This window comes from Lissotriton vulgaris, chromosome 2_1 (genome assembly GCF_964263255.1).
Source record: "Lissotriton vulgaris chromosome 2_1, aLisVul1.2, whole genome shotgun sequence".
Classification (NCBI taxonomy): domain Eukaryota; kingdom Metazoa; phylum Chordata; class Amphibia; order Caudata; family Salamandridae; genus Lissotriton; species Lissotriton vulgaris.
The window spans coordinates 1,017,411,809-1,017,428,678 of NC_141687.1; the positions used below are offsets into that span (position 1 = coordinate 1,017,411,809).

Consider the following 16,870-nt stretch of genomic DNA (forward strand, 5'->3'; position numbering starts at 1 on the left):
TTTGGTGAGGGCAGAGGTGCTTGGTACCCTCGCCATGAAACTCTTGATACAAGTGCCATGGTTCGGATCTTCTCCCAAGTGCAAGGCTCCCATGGTTGGGGTTGTTGACTTAGTGGGCAGGATTCACTGATAGCAACCCCTCTATCCAGCAGTAGGCCCACATTGGATGGGTGTTCTGGGGAACTGTGTGATCTTCCCCCTCCTAGCCTTCCAATCCTGTTTACCCCTAATACTGTTCCCTTGTTAAATTCTTCCAAAGTTAGATGGGCTGAGTTGTGTGCAGACCCCTGAGAGAGACTTGGGGCCATCCAACGATATCCCGGGACTTGTACCTAGTGCCCGTCGTCCTGGATTGCCTGCATCGAACATGTTGGTTGCTCAGGATACTCTCCATTCTACTCTGAAAGTAGTCAGTTGGAATGTTGCGGGGCTTAGTCGCAACCTAGATTTGCATGACTGGAATTCTTTCATTGAGCCATACGGAATTTGTGCCTGCCAGGAAACTTGGTGCCTGGAACCACGCCACAGAGTAGGCTTCACCTCTTTTTTTGTTCCCGCTTGCCCTCCTGTAGCAGGTAAAGGCCGGCCCTCGGGTGGGCTGCTCGTGTGGGTTGATGTCTCCCTTGGTCTTCGTGTGAAGCAGCATGTCCTTAAAACCCCGGACTTGCAGAGGCTTTCCGTGAAGAGCCCCGTGAGAGGCTCCTCACTGGAAATTTTTAACATCTACACCAGAGGGGCCACTGGGAGCTCAACTTCTCCGACCTTGTCGGAACTAGAGGCAGAATTGAGAGAGTGTCCAGTTAACTCACTCATCCTTTTGATGGGTGATTTCAACTGCACCTTTGAGCCACTAGCGGCCGATGATATTCTGGACCTAAACGAAGAGGACTCAAGGAGAGGTATACCCTCTCTCAACTTGCCTCCGGTGAAAAGATGGTCGCAGAGGGTTGTGCAATTGAACGCACTAACGTTGGGATTTGGGTTAAGGGCGACGAACGGAAGAACCACATCAGATATAAACGGGGCCCACACCTACAATAGGGCAGGACATACCTCTAGAATTGACTATATATTTCTTAATTTTAGCCTTTGGGCCCACCTAGTTGACATGATGGTTGTTGCATCTATCAACAGCGACCACAACCCCCTCTCCCTATCCCTGACCCCCTTGTGGTGGTCTAATGGACTGTCTATAGCTGCACCCACAACGCTCACCCTAAGGGAAACTGGGGAAGTGGTACCAGCAAACTGCCTTAGATGCTTAAAATGGGATAAGGTGGTTATCGACCCCGTAAAGGTTAGCAGCATTGGGGGGATTTTGGCCAATGCTATGATGAAGTTAGAGCATGGGAAACTGTGTCCAGGGTATATTTCATCCCTATTTTGTGAGACCTCAAGGTCCATAGGGGACATGTTCACTGTTACGAGCAACCAGAGAAGGGCGCATGGGCAAGCTTGCGCAAAAAAGAAATTGGGCTGGTATTCTCCTGCATGTCGGACAGCCAAGAGAGCAGTCATTATAGCAGTCAAACGCGGGGACGGGCCGAGGTCTCATCCAAGCCCAAACTCTATAAGGCTGCCCTAATTTCTGCAAGAAAGGATTGGGAGGACACCTTTTGGCATGAGTTAAAAGTAGCCAGTGGGGATAGGAATTCCAGAGGTTTCTGGAATCTCATTAGGGAGAAACACAGACCCATTGACACTCTCTTCGCCTGTAACATTCCTGAGGCAGCCTGGCACAATCACTTTTCCAATTTGTATAATGTAGCAGTAGAGGAGGAGGGGGTTCTCTCCCTCTCGCCAATCCCCCTTGGCCCTTTGCTTGGTGTGGGCACTATCTTCACCCCAAAAGAAGTTGAGAATGCAGTGAATAGCCTTGTCCCACGAAAAGCTGCTGGACCTGACGGCTTGCCGGGGGACCTGCTCCGCATGAATCCCATGGAGTGGGGAACTTTGATTGCCTCCCTGCTCAACGCATCCGCTGAGGGCGCCTCCCTACCGGATTCCTGGATGGGCGCCGAGGTTGTTCGGATCTATAAAAAAGGTAGCCGGGATGACCCAGCCAACTACTGGCCTATTAGTCTAATTGACTCTTCCCAAAAAGTGGCTGGCAAAGTTGTACTGGGTCGGGTTTTAGACTGGGTTGAAGATAACAATATTTTATCTGACTTCCAAGCCGGGTTTAGGGCAGGAACCGGAACAATTGAGCAGTCATTGCGACTACTCATGATATATTGGAAAGTTGTACTGTTGGGGAAAGGCAGTTTGTATCTAGCATTCATTGATCTTCGAACTGCTTATGATCTTGTGCCCCGGAACCAATTGTGGAGGGTTCTATTAGAATTGGGAATGCCCGAATATCTGTTGTCCCTGATTATGAGGCTCCACGAGTCCAATTATGCGCAAGTGCGCTGGGGGACCCAGGGGCAAAAGACAGGTCGCATCGAGGTTAACAGAGGAGTCCGCCAAGGGTGCGTACTCGCCCCCACCCTTTTTTCACTCTATGTAAACGGGGTAGTCGATCACCTCTTGTCATCTCCAGCTGATACTCCCCGTTTGGCAGAACGGCTAGTACCTACACTCTTATTTGCGGACGATACCCTGTTACTCTCGAAATCCCCTGTTGGTCTCCAGCGCTTGTTAACTAGCTTTGAGCAATTTTGTGCATCTAGGGGTCTCAAGATCAACACAGATAAAACTAAATACCTAATCTTGAACCCCCCAAAAAAACTTGGTCCACCTCCCTTGCTGGGCACTGTCCCCTTGGAGAGAACGAGGGAGTTTGACTACTTGGGTATTCGACTTGTGGGCACAATGAGGTGGGACAGTCATCTGAATAAAATGCTCCTGAGCCACAAAATGGTAACGGGGGCCTTGTTGAAGGAGCAGAGAGCCTCGTCAATGAAGCCAATAGCGACGGTGCTTGAGATCTACAATGCCAGAGGCGTCAGCGCATTATGGCGCGGAGCTCTGGGGTGCTTTGAACATGAGTCAGTTGATCATTTCTGAAAACACTTTTCTCAGAAACCTCATGTGTCTTCAAGCTTCCATTCCTATCATTCCCCTCCAACTGGATATGGGTTGTCGCTCCATAGAAGATCAAGCGAGGCTCCGCCCCCTCCTTCTATGGGCTCGCATTTGGAGGGTGAAGGAACTTAGCAGCTATGCGGAGGGCTTGCGAGAAATCCTGGATTCCCCCAGTTGGGCGAAAGTGAAATGGCTCAGAGACATTAAAGCTCTACTGTTGAACTTAGGGCTGGGAGAGGCTTGGCACCAGCGGACTGCCCCTCCTAAAATAGCACTTAAAAAATTATACTGGTCCTGGATTACGGCCAAAAGGAATACCAACACCAACTTGTGTAGATCATCCAGGACTTTTCTGATGACTAAAGATGTCCCATTGCGCGAGATCTACCTGGACATTATTACAACCCCTTGGGATAGAGCCCTCTTTTTTAAATTTAGATCTGGCATGCTTCCGGTAAGGGAGTTCACTTCCCGGTGGAAACCACCACATCAAACTGTTTCCATTTGTCCCTTTTGTCCTACCAGGCCTGAATCCACTCCTCACCTGCTCTTCGAATGTCCTGCCTACAAGACACCTCGTGGACGTTGGATTAAACCTGTGTGCCTGGTCTTGGGCACTAGGAAGTGTTGTGTTGCCTTAAGAATTCTACAGACGGACACTCGCCCGATATATGTTTGTGCCATAGCCAAGTTTTTAGGCTGGGCTTGGCGCATAAGGTCAAAGTGGCTTTGCCAAATTGTTTAATCAAGGACTGTATATTCCCGTATACTGTGGCTTTCTAAACTTTTTATATGCGCGGGATGGTTTTTTAAACAATGTTTTTATGCTGTATGCTTTTTAAGATATTTGTATATGGAAATAAAGCCTCTTTGACTTGACTTGACTTTTAGATAGGCACAGCAATCTGCCATTAGCACTATCTAGGGCCTATCTTACGGGTGACCTATGTGTAATTAAAAAGAAATTTTAGGCTTAACAAGTGATTTTTAATGTTAAGTCGAAGTGGTAATAAACTGCACACACAGGCCTTTTAAGGGCCGGACTGAGACAGACGTCAAAAGCTACTTTTGTGGGCAGCACAACCAGTGCTGCAAGCCCACTAGTAGCATTTAGATTACATTTCAAGGGACCTATATGTAAACAAATATGCCAATTGTGTATACACCAATGTTACAATTTTTAAGGGAGAACCATATACACTTTAGCATTGGTTAGCAGTGGTAAAGTGCATAGAGTTCTACGGACAACAAAAAGATACAGCAAAAAGAGGAAGTACGCAGGCAAAACATTTGGGGGAAGACCATCCTGAGGATGACAGGTCTAACAGGTTGTTTCTTTTCAGTTGGTTATACAATACAGAGCCTGTACTGGTGTCACAATACTTTAAGATTTCTTTTCCATAGCGTAAAGCTCCTTGAGAGAGAAGGATGAAGAAACAAAGGAGCTAAGAAATGGAGAACCAGTGGTTTACCCAGCTGGGGCCAACTACCTGCTCCCAGCAACAGGCCTCATCTTGCACAACACTCAACAGGCCACTTCCCTCCAGCAATCAGCAAGATGTTCATGAAAAGAAAGGAGGCCATCATCGGCGCCGATGTTGGCACTCCTAAGTGGGTCCAAATACTTATGTATGTACTCTAGCTACAGGACCATTCTCATGGCCAACCTCAAAGTAGCAATGACCATCTAGCATGAGCTGGGTCAGGCTGGCCTAAAGTACAATTATATATAAATAAAAACAAGGCCAATTCTGTATGTCCACAAGAAGCAAGGTAATAATACTATAATCCAACAATAGTCCCATGGGACGCATTCATGTTGAGTCTCATTCTTACTGTCAAAGCAATGCGGGTAAAGACAAACAAATTGATCAGTAAAAGGTGTGCAAAGACAATGAATCAATTAAGTTTTGAACAACACCATATTGTTCGTAATTGATTGGAAGCAATTATTTAAATATCCTTGTTATTATGCCTAATAGTTAGTCATCGTGCTGTCTTCATTTCATTCTTCACAGTTAATCTAGAGAGCCATCATTCTGGGTTTTTTATTGTCTTCAGTAGCACTTACCTTTTGTAATGTCGGATTGGGTTCACAAGGCTGGCTGCAGTTATGAGTTCCATATACATGTGCAGCTGTAGCACTACCTCACTATAGTCAACAATTCAAAGATATAAAGCTCCTTCCTGTAGCGTGCTCCCCAACCCGGGTACTCACTAATGACTATGTCACACACGGAGCTTAGTACAACATGTCTTTATTCTTTTGCATGTAACCACAAACTCAAAATTCTAAACCTGTATTCACTTCAGTATGCTCTAATGCTTACATCACAGTTCTACAGTACCCATCAGGAGCCACAGGATTGCATCACTACAAACTCACACAACACTACATCTTCCCCTCCCCTGTTAAATACAAATATGTACACAATCAAAGCTCTTCAATGAGTCTTCGTTGCACTCTCTTCACACATCTCAACCATTTCTTCGGAAACGTGGGACAGGCAATAGAAGGGTCCATGACCGGCGTTGGTAATGTAGAAACAGCAGCAGTCAGGGGTCTTTACTTGTCCTTTCAGACCCAGTCTCTACATTAACATCAGTGCCTGATGAGGGATGAGCCACATGTCGGAAATTCAAGGAACCTCACATGATGGACGTTCCAAGGCGTTGGGTAGTCACCATATGTCCTTTACTGGTCTCAAAATGAGATGGTTCAGCATCAAAAGCAGCATTAGATATTCATTTTCTATGCCTTCAAACAAACACACAATCTCCTCTATTAAACATAATGTCTTTGCATGTCGATGCTCGTCTTCATAGGCCTTTATTTTGCTCTTACTATCCAAGTTATTCATGCAGGTTTGATCCTCAGTATTTGATCTTTTGTTGGACCATTGAGGTTACTTGGTCATCATGGCTCCCCTTACTTCAGGGTTGAAGGGCTTTCACTTGTGGTCGAGTGAGGGCTCAAACGGTAAGCTCAAAGAGTTGAATTTAAGACAGTCAAGCTTTTCTAGTATTGCACGCTGGACAACTTTCTTAAGAGTATTCATGAGACGTCTGCTCTTCTGATGCTTCACATTAAAATGACTGAGAAACTTTCTGAATTCTCAACTGTTGAAAGGTGGGCCATTGTCAGACTTTAAGATCCAAGGAACACCCCATGTCACAAATTTGCTATCTAATCTCTCAATGACTCATTCTTGAGTGATAGACGAGAGATGTTCTATCAATGGAAAACAGGAGTATCCATCAATGCCAAGAGGATTGAAGAAGCCAACAGCAATTCTTTCCCATGCATGCGTTTGCATCTCTGACATGTTTAAGGTGTGTTGAGTGGTTTTCAGTGACAGGCAGTTGCTTAGACAACAGGCTTTCCATTCTCTTTCTACTCTCTTTTCAAGGTGTGGAAATCAGACTCGGTCTCAGAGAGCTCGTTTGGTGACAACAGTTCCACAATGTCCTTCATGGGCCACTTCAATTATCTGTTGTCACTGACTCTCCGGAATGACAGTTCTCAAACCTCTTAGAATAATACCTTCCTGAGTAATGGACAGTTCATCTTTGGCATTTTTAAACTTCTGGTATTAGTTGCCATTGGTAAGAGGGCGAGTGTGCTGGTACCAAGATTGATGTGTAGTAATATCCTTCAGTTTTAGCATGCCAGTATCTTGAGTCATGACAGTGACAATTTGTTCCAGTTAAATAGCAGCTGGGGTGCTTGATTTCATAATGAAATTTATGTAGGCATTGGCCATCTTAGAATGGGTGCCAGGGCCAGAGAAGTCATCAGCAGTTTTCTGTTCTTTCAATGGATGATAAACAATGATGTATTTGTTTTCCTGTAATTGCAGACCCCATCATTCAATGCGAGGAGGTATTTTTGCCTTTGGATTACAAAGATAGTCAACAATGCTTGAAGGTCTGTCACAAACGTGAAAGACCTCACATAGCAGAATACTTGGAAATGTTCACAAACCCCACATCACTGCTAAGCTTTCTTTCTCAGGTTGTGAATCAGCACATTCAGATTTGGGACAAACTTCGACTTGCATTTGCCACAATACGTCTTTAAGCATTTGGGTGTCCACTGTGCTGTGCAAGGTGTCTAACCTAACAGGGCTAGCATCAACAACAACCACAGTATGAAGCTTTGTATCAAAGTATGCCATTTCAGTAGCGTTCTCAATAGCTTGTTTGACTTTCTGGAAGCATTTCTTGCATTCATTTGACAAAAGAAAAGAAACATTATATTTTGTCAAGTCTCTTAATGGCGCACTGGCAGTGGCAAAGACGTGTATGTATCTAGAGCATTAGTTGGCCATTCCAAGGATTGAACATAACATGGAAACATCACGTTGGGGACTGGAAGTTGACAGTTTAGCTGGATTGGGTGTCATGCCCCCATCAGAGAAGATATGGCCAAAGAATTTTAACATTGTCTTCTGGAACACACATTTGTTTGCATTCAAAGTTAAACTGGCATCAGCGAGTATATGGCACACTTTGACGTGCTCCTTCTGTGTAGCTCCAAAACCCAATATATCCTCAATATAATTGAAAGCATTCATGAAAGGCTGTATGATATGCCGAATGGCATCTTGATATAGCTCTGCAGCCGATGACACACCAAAACTTAGTCTTTTGTAATGGAGCAGACCAACATGTGTAGAAAATAATGTAATGTATCTGCAATTCTCCACGAGTTCCTACTGATGATATCCTTCATTCAGATCAAGGTGAGAGAATACCTTTGCACCATTGAATTGTGATAGCTTGTCGGCAATTTGCGGATCTGAATGCTGTTCTCTTTTCAAATGCCTTGTTTGCTTGATGCATAGCCCCGCAGATGCGTACACCTCCTTCACTGTCCTTTTTGGGTACTACCAACATGGGAGAAACCCATGGAGTTGGACCAGTGGAAAGCTTAACGATATTGTGCTTGAGGAAGGTTTCTAGTTCTGAAAGGCAATTCATCTGTGTCTTTAAGCAATAGAATGGATGTCCTCATTAATGTGCAATTTGGCTTTCTTAGTCTTAAGTTTTCCCAACCCAACCCGACTTTCTTGGGCTGCTATTTTTCCTCACATGCCGCCAGTGCAAAATGTGCATATTTCTCTGAGGTAAACATGGACATGGCACAACCATCTTCTTCACTTTCACTTGACATTGATGTGGAAGAACTGTTTGACGAAGATTTAGATATTGATCTTCTTTGTTTGGTGTTGATTTGGTCCAGCTGATGTGGTCGCTTGACCTTATGGGCATTCGGGCAGCCATTTTGTCTTTGCGCCATGACGCACTTACGTTTTCCTTCACCTTGCAAACCATTACAAAATGGTTCTCCTTTCCACAGCTTTTGCAGAGTTGCCTAATGTTGGGACATTTACCTTCATGTGGAAATGAAAATCCACACCTGAAGAACAGCCTCTTTGAATTATTCACTCTGTGTCCCTCAGCCTTGTGCTTTGGCTTATTTTTCACATTTATGACTGACTCACTCTGGGCATTTCCAGCCTCCAAGTCAGCAGCTGGTCCATCAGCACACTCTTCTGCTCTGGCTGCCATTAGAACTCACTCCGGGCTAAGAGTTTCTCTCAGCATTCGTCGTCTGAACGAATCTGACAAGCATCCGTCAATCACTCTGAAGAGTAAAGCATTATTAAATTAATTGAACTTACAGTGTTTGATGAGCGTATCTAGATTCTCAATGAATTTGGCAAAGGTCTCACCAGCTTTCTGTCGTCCTTGACTGAAGATGTATTTGTTATAATCTACATTTGGCATTGGATTGGACTTGAGATTCAAGGCTGCTTTGATTTGACTGTATATAATTTCACCAGCTCGCAACATATTCTATATGACTTCCTTTGCACCTTCACCAGCTAGATTCTTAAGGCACTTGATAACCTTTCTGCTATCTGATTCTTCTATCGCATCAATGAAATAACAAGTGTCTCTATCCGGGCAGTCCATCTGTCACCAATATGACACCATTTTGGAGGTATCAAATGTCTGTGGTGGTTTCAAGAAGGCGGATCCATTGTAACCATTTAATAGATTAGCTGACACTAAGGGTGAAGTTTTCTCACCCTGCATCATGCATACCATCGCTAAAGCCCAGAAACTATGCTGCCTTCTGGGTCATCTTGGACGTTCCAGGGACTTTACCTCCCTCTTGGTGTCCATGGGAGCCCTTTTCTTTCAGGAGGCCACTGGAGTTCCAAGCCTCCACCCCACAGCTTTGGTAGTGTGCCATTTTGGGTATGGACAGCTCCCCAAGCACAACCCTGGGTGCATCGTCTGAGGCGACTTCCCCCAGCACTGTGGCAGAATGACTCTCTTTGCTCAGTTCTGTTAAGCAGGTGACTGTTTCTTGTATTTGAATTGCGCTGCTTGTAAGCATCAATTTGTATTGCCTGACACCCTCGGCAGACGATGTGTAGACTTTTCAGTGAAACTTTTATTATCCTCAATTGCTTAACACAGACTGGGACTGCGCTTGACCCCACACACGTCGATTCTGCACTTCGATGGAGGCACGCGTGGCAAGCACAAGCAGTTTGCTGGACTATGGCAAACACTTTGAGAGAGCACTGTCGAACTTCAGCTTACTAACCCCCTATCTCGTTGCCAGTTTTAGCATCCTCCCCAGCCCATGTATTCTCTAATGACTATGGCACACACGGAGCTTATTATAAAACACCTTTTTTCTTCAGTTTCTTCTGCATGTAACCAAAGACTCAACATTCTAAACCTGCATTCACGTCACTAGGCTCTAATGTTTACGTCCCAGTTCTATAAAGTCCAGCAGGAGCCACAAGGGTTCCTTCTTTACAAACCCACACAACACTGCATTACCAAGTGTGGGGAGTATGCGATTCAAGGCAGGGTTTTTAAATAAACACACAAGTTTGTGGAAATTCATAAATTTGTCTTCAATCTGTTTTGATCCTGGAAATATTCCTCACTGACTCCTGTCAAGGGGCAGTACATTTTTTTGGAGGCTACGAATAGGAAGGGTAACCTCCATTTGTAGATGAGGATTGTTAGACCTTTCAGCCTTAGGGTGGTCTTCCCCCCAAGTGGTCCCCTTCCTCCTCTATTTTTCTGACTTCATTTTTGCTGGCATCAGGTCTCTGATCACTTTCTGACAGTGAACCAGTGCTAGAGTGCATGAGCTCTCACCTTTAAATATGGGTATATTGGCTCATATTCAATTGGATTACTTAACTGACTTATAAGTCCCTAGTAAAGTACACCACATGTACCCAAGGCCTGTAAATTAAATATGACGAGTGGGCCTTAAGCACTGATTATTTCACCCACTTAAGTAACCATTTAAACATTGCTCAGGCCTGTGTGTGTATTTTAAACTGCCATTTCAACATGTCAAAATAAACATTTTGCCAGGCCCAACCTTACTTTTTAATGCATATAAGTCAACCCTAAAGTAGGCCCTGGATAGCCCGGAAGGCAGAGAGCAATGTATTTAGAAATCAGAACATGTACTTTTAAGCTTTACATGTTCTGGTAGTGAAATACTCCTAAATCCATTTTCACTACGCCTTTATCTCCAATGGGATAATATTGGGATTATCTTATTACATTTTATAAGTGTCATTTCAAGGTTGGTGTCTCCAAAATCCTAATCTAAAATGCTAGTTCATGGTGAAGTAAAATTTTAAATTGCAATTCTGAAAATTGCACTTTTTCTTGCCTTTGCCATTTGGTTCCTGCAGCCTATCTGGTCACATCACTGGGTGTAGTTGGCAGTTGGGCTTTGTGTATTCCTCCTACACAGTCACACACAATGAGAGTTTAGATGTGACTGAATGGGTCATCACTGACTGCTGTGAGGGAGGATCTGGACTCAGTTTAGGCCTAAATAGAATGTATCCTGTCCCCACACAAAGGGCTGCATACCCACTGTAGTTAGTCTTCAGCCAGGACTGGCAGGGCAGGGTATCTGTGCACTTCAAAGGCCTGCCTCTAGAAATTTCTCCCCACCTTCTTTTATACACGGTTTCACAGGCAGAAACTGTGTATAAAAGAAGGACCCTAGACACCACCGTTTCAGTACACTTCTGGATCTCTGAATACTCTGCTAACTGTGCTGCTGGAGGACTGCCACTCTGTGGACTGCACTCTGCTGGACTCCTGGTTTGCTGATCTGATGCCTGTTGCCCTCTTGCCTGGATGAGAAGAACTGGACCTATATCTCTTGCCCCCAGATCAGAGAGTGACTTCAAGGGCTAGTTGACTGACCTCCTGATCTGAATCGGCAGGGACATAACATGCTTTCAGCCCTTGCATACTATGCCATCTGTGAGAGAACCCATCCAAGTGACGCACCCACAAGCACAAACCTGTGCATCTCCTCAGCTGAGCAGCGCATCCACGAGCTGAACTGATGCATCATCACTGATGCATGTGTTCGGACTTATAAAGGACTCGCATTGCTGTCGTATCTGCCTCATGGAACTAATACATCTCCTTTGGAAACCCAGTGCATAATGCTTTCCCCCACACTGCTCCTCGCATCTCCGAGGGCAGCCTCGATGATGACCCCAAGACTCCACATCACAGCTCATCAGAATTGATGCATCACCTCAGCTGCGCATGGCCCCCGGCCCCAGACTTCGTATTGGAAGTTCAGCCGACGAGATCCTCAACATCAATGTAACAGAACCTCGAATTGTAGCCTCCTTGCATCTTGGAACCAATGCATGACCTCGGCTGCGCGACACATCGTTGACTCGGATCCATGCAATGCATCACAACAAGGATTTAAGGTGAGCCTAACTAGGTCCCTTTAACTGGCCTGTACTCCCTCGTTGTCTGGCTCAACTTGTGACTTTGTTCCAGTCCAGTGTAACCAGAGATCCCCAATAGTGTGTTGTGGTTTTTGTTTCTATTTCTTACTATAAACTTAAAAATGTAATAAATCCAGTTCTACTCGTTTGAGTTTCTCCGTATTAATTTTGTTTTATTTAACAAACTAAGGTTTCTTTTTTAACCTGGTGTAGTATTCTTTTTGTGTAGTGTTTTCATTGATTTACTGTTTGAAGTGTTGCACAAATACTTAATAAATTGCCTCTAAGTTAAGTCTAAATGCTGTGTGACAAGATACCAGACGGAAAGCACAGGTTAATTTAGGGTTTGTCTTACCTTACCCTGACTAGGATTGTGGTTGCTGCTTGACCAGGGCTCACACCCGAGTCAACCAATAACCCAATTTCAAACAGAGATGATGTTTTCTCATGGAGGAAAAAAAATATTAAAACCTAAATTTGCACTTATGCCATAGCATTTTCTCATGCACTGTGCAGATTGTAAAACTGTGCAAGTGTTATTGGAAAATAAATTCTTAAACATTTTCCAGCAGTAACTGTCAGAGGTTTCAAGCAATACTCTTGGATAGGCTTGTAGGTTCATGAAATTCTCCCGAATGAAAAAGTAAACCTGAGACTATAGCAGTACAATTAGTTTGAAAATCAGGACCATCATGTTGAAATATTTTTGTAATGTACATGCTGATTGTAAATAAAATTGACCACTTTGCATGCCTTCCAACAGACACACCATCCCAGCGTGTTCAATTTATTCTGGGGACAGAAGATGATGATGAAGAACACATCCCTCATGACCTATTTACAGAGCTTGATGAAATTTGTTTACGTGAAGGAGAGGATGCTGAGTGGAGAGAAACAGCCAGGTGAGAATGACCTTTAGAAAGTTAAGACTATTACTGTATCTCTCAACAAATACTAATTTATCAATCAATGATTCTGTGTTTTTTAGCTTTTGCTTTTAACCTTACCAGTGAGACACAGAAATAAATTTCACCCTTAGAGTACCTCTGTGGTATTTTTAACAAACTGTTTCATCCGCTCCACACACTTGCACTCACCATCACAGCATTTTTACTTTAAAAGATCTCTGCCAAGGAGCCCTTTCGCGGGGCCGATGGGGTATTGCAGAGCCGACCCCACGAGGAGCAAAAACGCCCAAAGATGAAGCATGACACCCTCACAGGTGTGTGAGGACATCACTTCTTAATAAAGAAGCCTCCCCTCTTTTCCCCCCAAATATATTTTTGTATTTTCCTACCTGTATTTTGTTATCTCTTTCGGAACAACTGCCTTCCTGTGCACTACACACTATATATATCCGCATGTCTAGGAGCTGTGATCTTGTTCATTACAAAAAAGTGAAAAAATGTCTGATGATTGTTGGCAGATTCTTCATGCGAGTAAATGAAATTTTGGTTAAGCCTCCACTCTCTCGTGCAAGGTTTCATGTATGTAGCTCACATCAATTTTACAGTCAGGATTTCTGCATTTGGGAACTACTTAGCAGAAGTAGAATTAGGTGTCAGGGGAACTGAGCCCTAATTCTTGGTGTGTTATTACTGATTGTTGTGCTTTGATGATTGACTTTTGACCGGAGATTATCTGTGTGAATGTTATCTCTGCCTATACTTAGAGAACATGCTAGTGCCAGCCAGAACTACAGAGAGTCTGTGACGTCATCTCGAAATGTTGGAGCTGGGACTGGCTGAATGTTGTGTACGAAACAGTGAATGACAGGTGGGATTTAGCCATAAACTGAGATTAAGCTGTTCATCTGATCCCCTGAAGAGCCCTCTTTCAGGGTGATCACAGGGTACAGGTTTTATATTACAAACCCACATGACATTCACCTCATCTTAGTTCTGAGAAGATTTTGCAGCTCCTCTATTAACACCATTGCTGCTGATGATCTCCTCCTCCTGTTCTGGGCCCTAATGTAAATGGGTGTGGTTGTGACGGAACCATTCCGTCATCAGCACAGCCCAACCGTGACTGATGACGGAATGGTTCCGTCACAAGCATCGTAGGGGTTAATGACGTGTATTCCGTAGGGCTAATCCTTATGTAGGTGTGACATAGCGAAGTGAGAAGTGGATCCTGTTAACACAGGATAATAGGTGAAGCAGAAGGTTAGTATATTTATTAACATTAAGAAGGGTTTATTCCTATGAATCATGTTTGTTCAGTTCTCATATCAACTTCAGTTTCAATATTAATAATTGTTTAGCACAACTTGTCTTTACCTTGATAACTGACTCACGTATATTAATGTGACTGACAAGCCAGCAGGTATGCTTAAATTATTGCAAGAATTTGTGATGATCTCCATGTGTCCCTTTGGAAGGCTAGAGCCACTTTACATCACTGTGCAGGGATGATAAGAAACAAAATTGGGATTAAAGTATGCTGTACGAAAGGATGAGTGAGGGATTTACTACATTGAGGACATACATCAAGAAGTTAACCATTCAAATCAAAGTCTCTCAGTTTCTCTCAGTTTTACTTTGGATTTATGTCAAAGCAGTGTCCGACTTCAGAACAGGAAATTTAGTGTATAGGATCCCTAGTCCTTATTAAACATTAACTACAATGGGTAACCACAGATACAAGGGTGCTCTGCAAATTCAGGGTCTGTAAAGCTATAAATACGTTGGTGCTCTGGGAAGAGGAAGTGGTTACCTACATCCACAAACAGTTCTACAAAGTAAAACCTCAAACAAGACAATACCCTCCCGAGCACTTGAGTGCTCGGGAGGGTATTGCCTTATTAAACATTGCTTTCACTGTAAAGTAGGAAGCCAGTAAGGATTTAGTTAATATTAATTAAGTAAAACTAGACCTGTTATGCAACTGTAATGAGGAGGGTCTGTACAAACAGAGAAAGGAATATTTAGCTTGGTATAAATTCACACACTGATGTTATTCACTATTCAAAATTAGACTCATATTTTTTTTACCATATGATTACTCAGCTTATTCATCTTCACAGATGCTCTATGACAATGAAGTGCTTGACAAAGGTCTGTGGAGGTGAAGAAACTACCAACGTCATTTATCTCCGCATAATTGAGCTGGTAACTTCATCTCACATCAAATGTGTTATTCCCTCGGGGTTGACCAGTCATTTACAGTTGCCAATAGTCTTTGAGCTACAAGCCTTTGAGCATGGTGTGCAAGATTCCCCTTATTGAGGAAAGGGCACAGTTAATAGAGGATAAAATATCCATGAGAGATTCAACTGACATTTAACAACTCTCTAGTTTCTGTAAATGATGAAAAAGTTAGTTATGTGTAAATAGTTTTAGGTGTTAAACAATAGAATGCTATATGCCCAAATATAGGAAGTGTACAGCTGTTGGGAGGTGAATATCAAGCTGGTTTTAAAAGCATGCACCATTGTCCTGGATTACCCTAATCTAGATTTCTTTTGTGTTTTTGATTTTCTGCCCTCAACATTCATGACAATCATCTGTACACACTGAGAGTGCTGGACTCAGTGATCTGGCGATGGACATCATCTGAGTTCCTTTATTAAGAGGGACTACTGTTCCCTTGGCTCTCATGTGCATGGCAGTGGTGACAGCATGTGTTTTAGTGGTTGTCGCAGAGCAGTCTTTTTTCCTGTTATCAGCACTAGGTGAGTGTCCAACCAGTCTCGTTTCTCTCTGAAGTTTAACGTAAGCCTTATGTGGTTGGATCACCTGCTAATTCCTGTATGTCTGGGTATTGTATACATGTGCCATAGGTATATGTATGTTTGTGTCAGACAGTATGTCCATTGTTGGACTGTTAGTCAGCGGAATTCATCTTGGACTGTCACGGTAAGCATGCTTCACAAAATGGAGGTTAGAGGTAGCATGCCAGACTAGAACTGTGTATAACTAGTATTGTTGAGGTATTTGTGTAGCAAAAACTCATAATTATAAGAGGATAGAGAAATTGTATATGTCTAAAATGCCCCATTTCTGTGTCATGCCTTTTGTTCCATCCTGACCTATATCATTAGATTGGATGGAGACTGTGGGAGTTTGGAGGCAGTGGTCTCCTCAGAAATGTAGGGTTAGCTTTTCTAAGGGCCTGGCTCCCTTGCCTACTCAGAGGTGCTGCTTCCAAAAGGCTGATAGTATCAGAGATGAGGGGGGTGTCTCACCATTTGCTTGAGTTATGAGTTTGTTAAAGTGGAACACCCTATTGTTAACTTGTGCTGCCTGCCATCATTTGTAGAAAAGTATTTTTCTTGGAAGCAGAGGGATTTAAAAAGTCAAGAAATTTACATCACCTGGTTCTAGAACAGAACGTGTGAAAAAAACTAACCATGCCTAAGAAACGAGAGTCAGATATGAACTGAAAGTGATAGTCAATGCTCCAGAACCTCTCTACCAAAAAACATTTGAGATCCAGCTACAGAAAACTTTGAGATCCAGCGCTGATGTCCTTGACAGGTAGCCCCTGAGTTGAGTATACATCACATGAAAAAGTCTGCAATTATTTAAAGAAGACACTGTGGGTCCGTGTTGGTAAAGGTGTCTGTCCTGGCCTGGTGAGAGAGGGGTACTGGAGTTGTGCATCAGAATATTGTAGCAAAAATATTGATATCCATTGGTATGTAGACATTGACTATTCTTAACTTCACATTAATGTGTCTTGAAGATAAATATATATATATATATATATATATATATATATATATATATATATATATATATATATATATATATATATATCGCTACACAAAGTGATCCTTAAGCCATACGAGAGCGCTCCGCAGTGTGTGCTCTGCCCAGGGGTCGGATCCAGACCCAAAGGAAATTTGGTATACAAAGGAGGCGGCACAGCCAGGGTACTTTGTCAAGCCTTATTTATTTTCTGCTTCACCCCACCAACGCGTTTCAGCCACAACTGGCCTTGCTCACGGTCGGTTAGTCCTTCCACAGTGTTGCTTTTTGTACTATCCCATTTCTGCCATTTAGGAAGCATTCTGG

At 43.4% G+C, this 16,870-nt stretch overlaps 1 protein-coding gene across 5 annotated transcripts in view; it reads left to right on the top strand.

Moving 5' to 3' along the window:
* The window catches only part of SLC4A10 (solute carrier family 4 member 10), a 1,035,540-nt gene that overhangs the window by 568,669 nt on the left and 450,001 nt on the right, over positions 1-16,870 (top strand). For all 5 annotated transcript variants that reach the window (XM_086956614.1, XM_086956617.1, XM_086956615.1 and 2 more), the window contains exon 4: positions 12,613-12,751. In XM_086956614.1, coding sequence (XP_086812740.1) covers positions 12,613-12,751 — 139 coding nt within the window. The remainder of the gene's footprint in view (positions 1-12,612; positions 12,752-16,870) is intronic.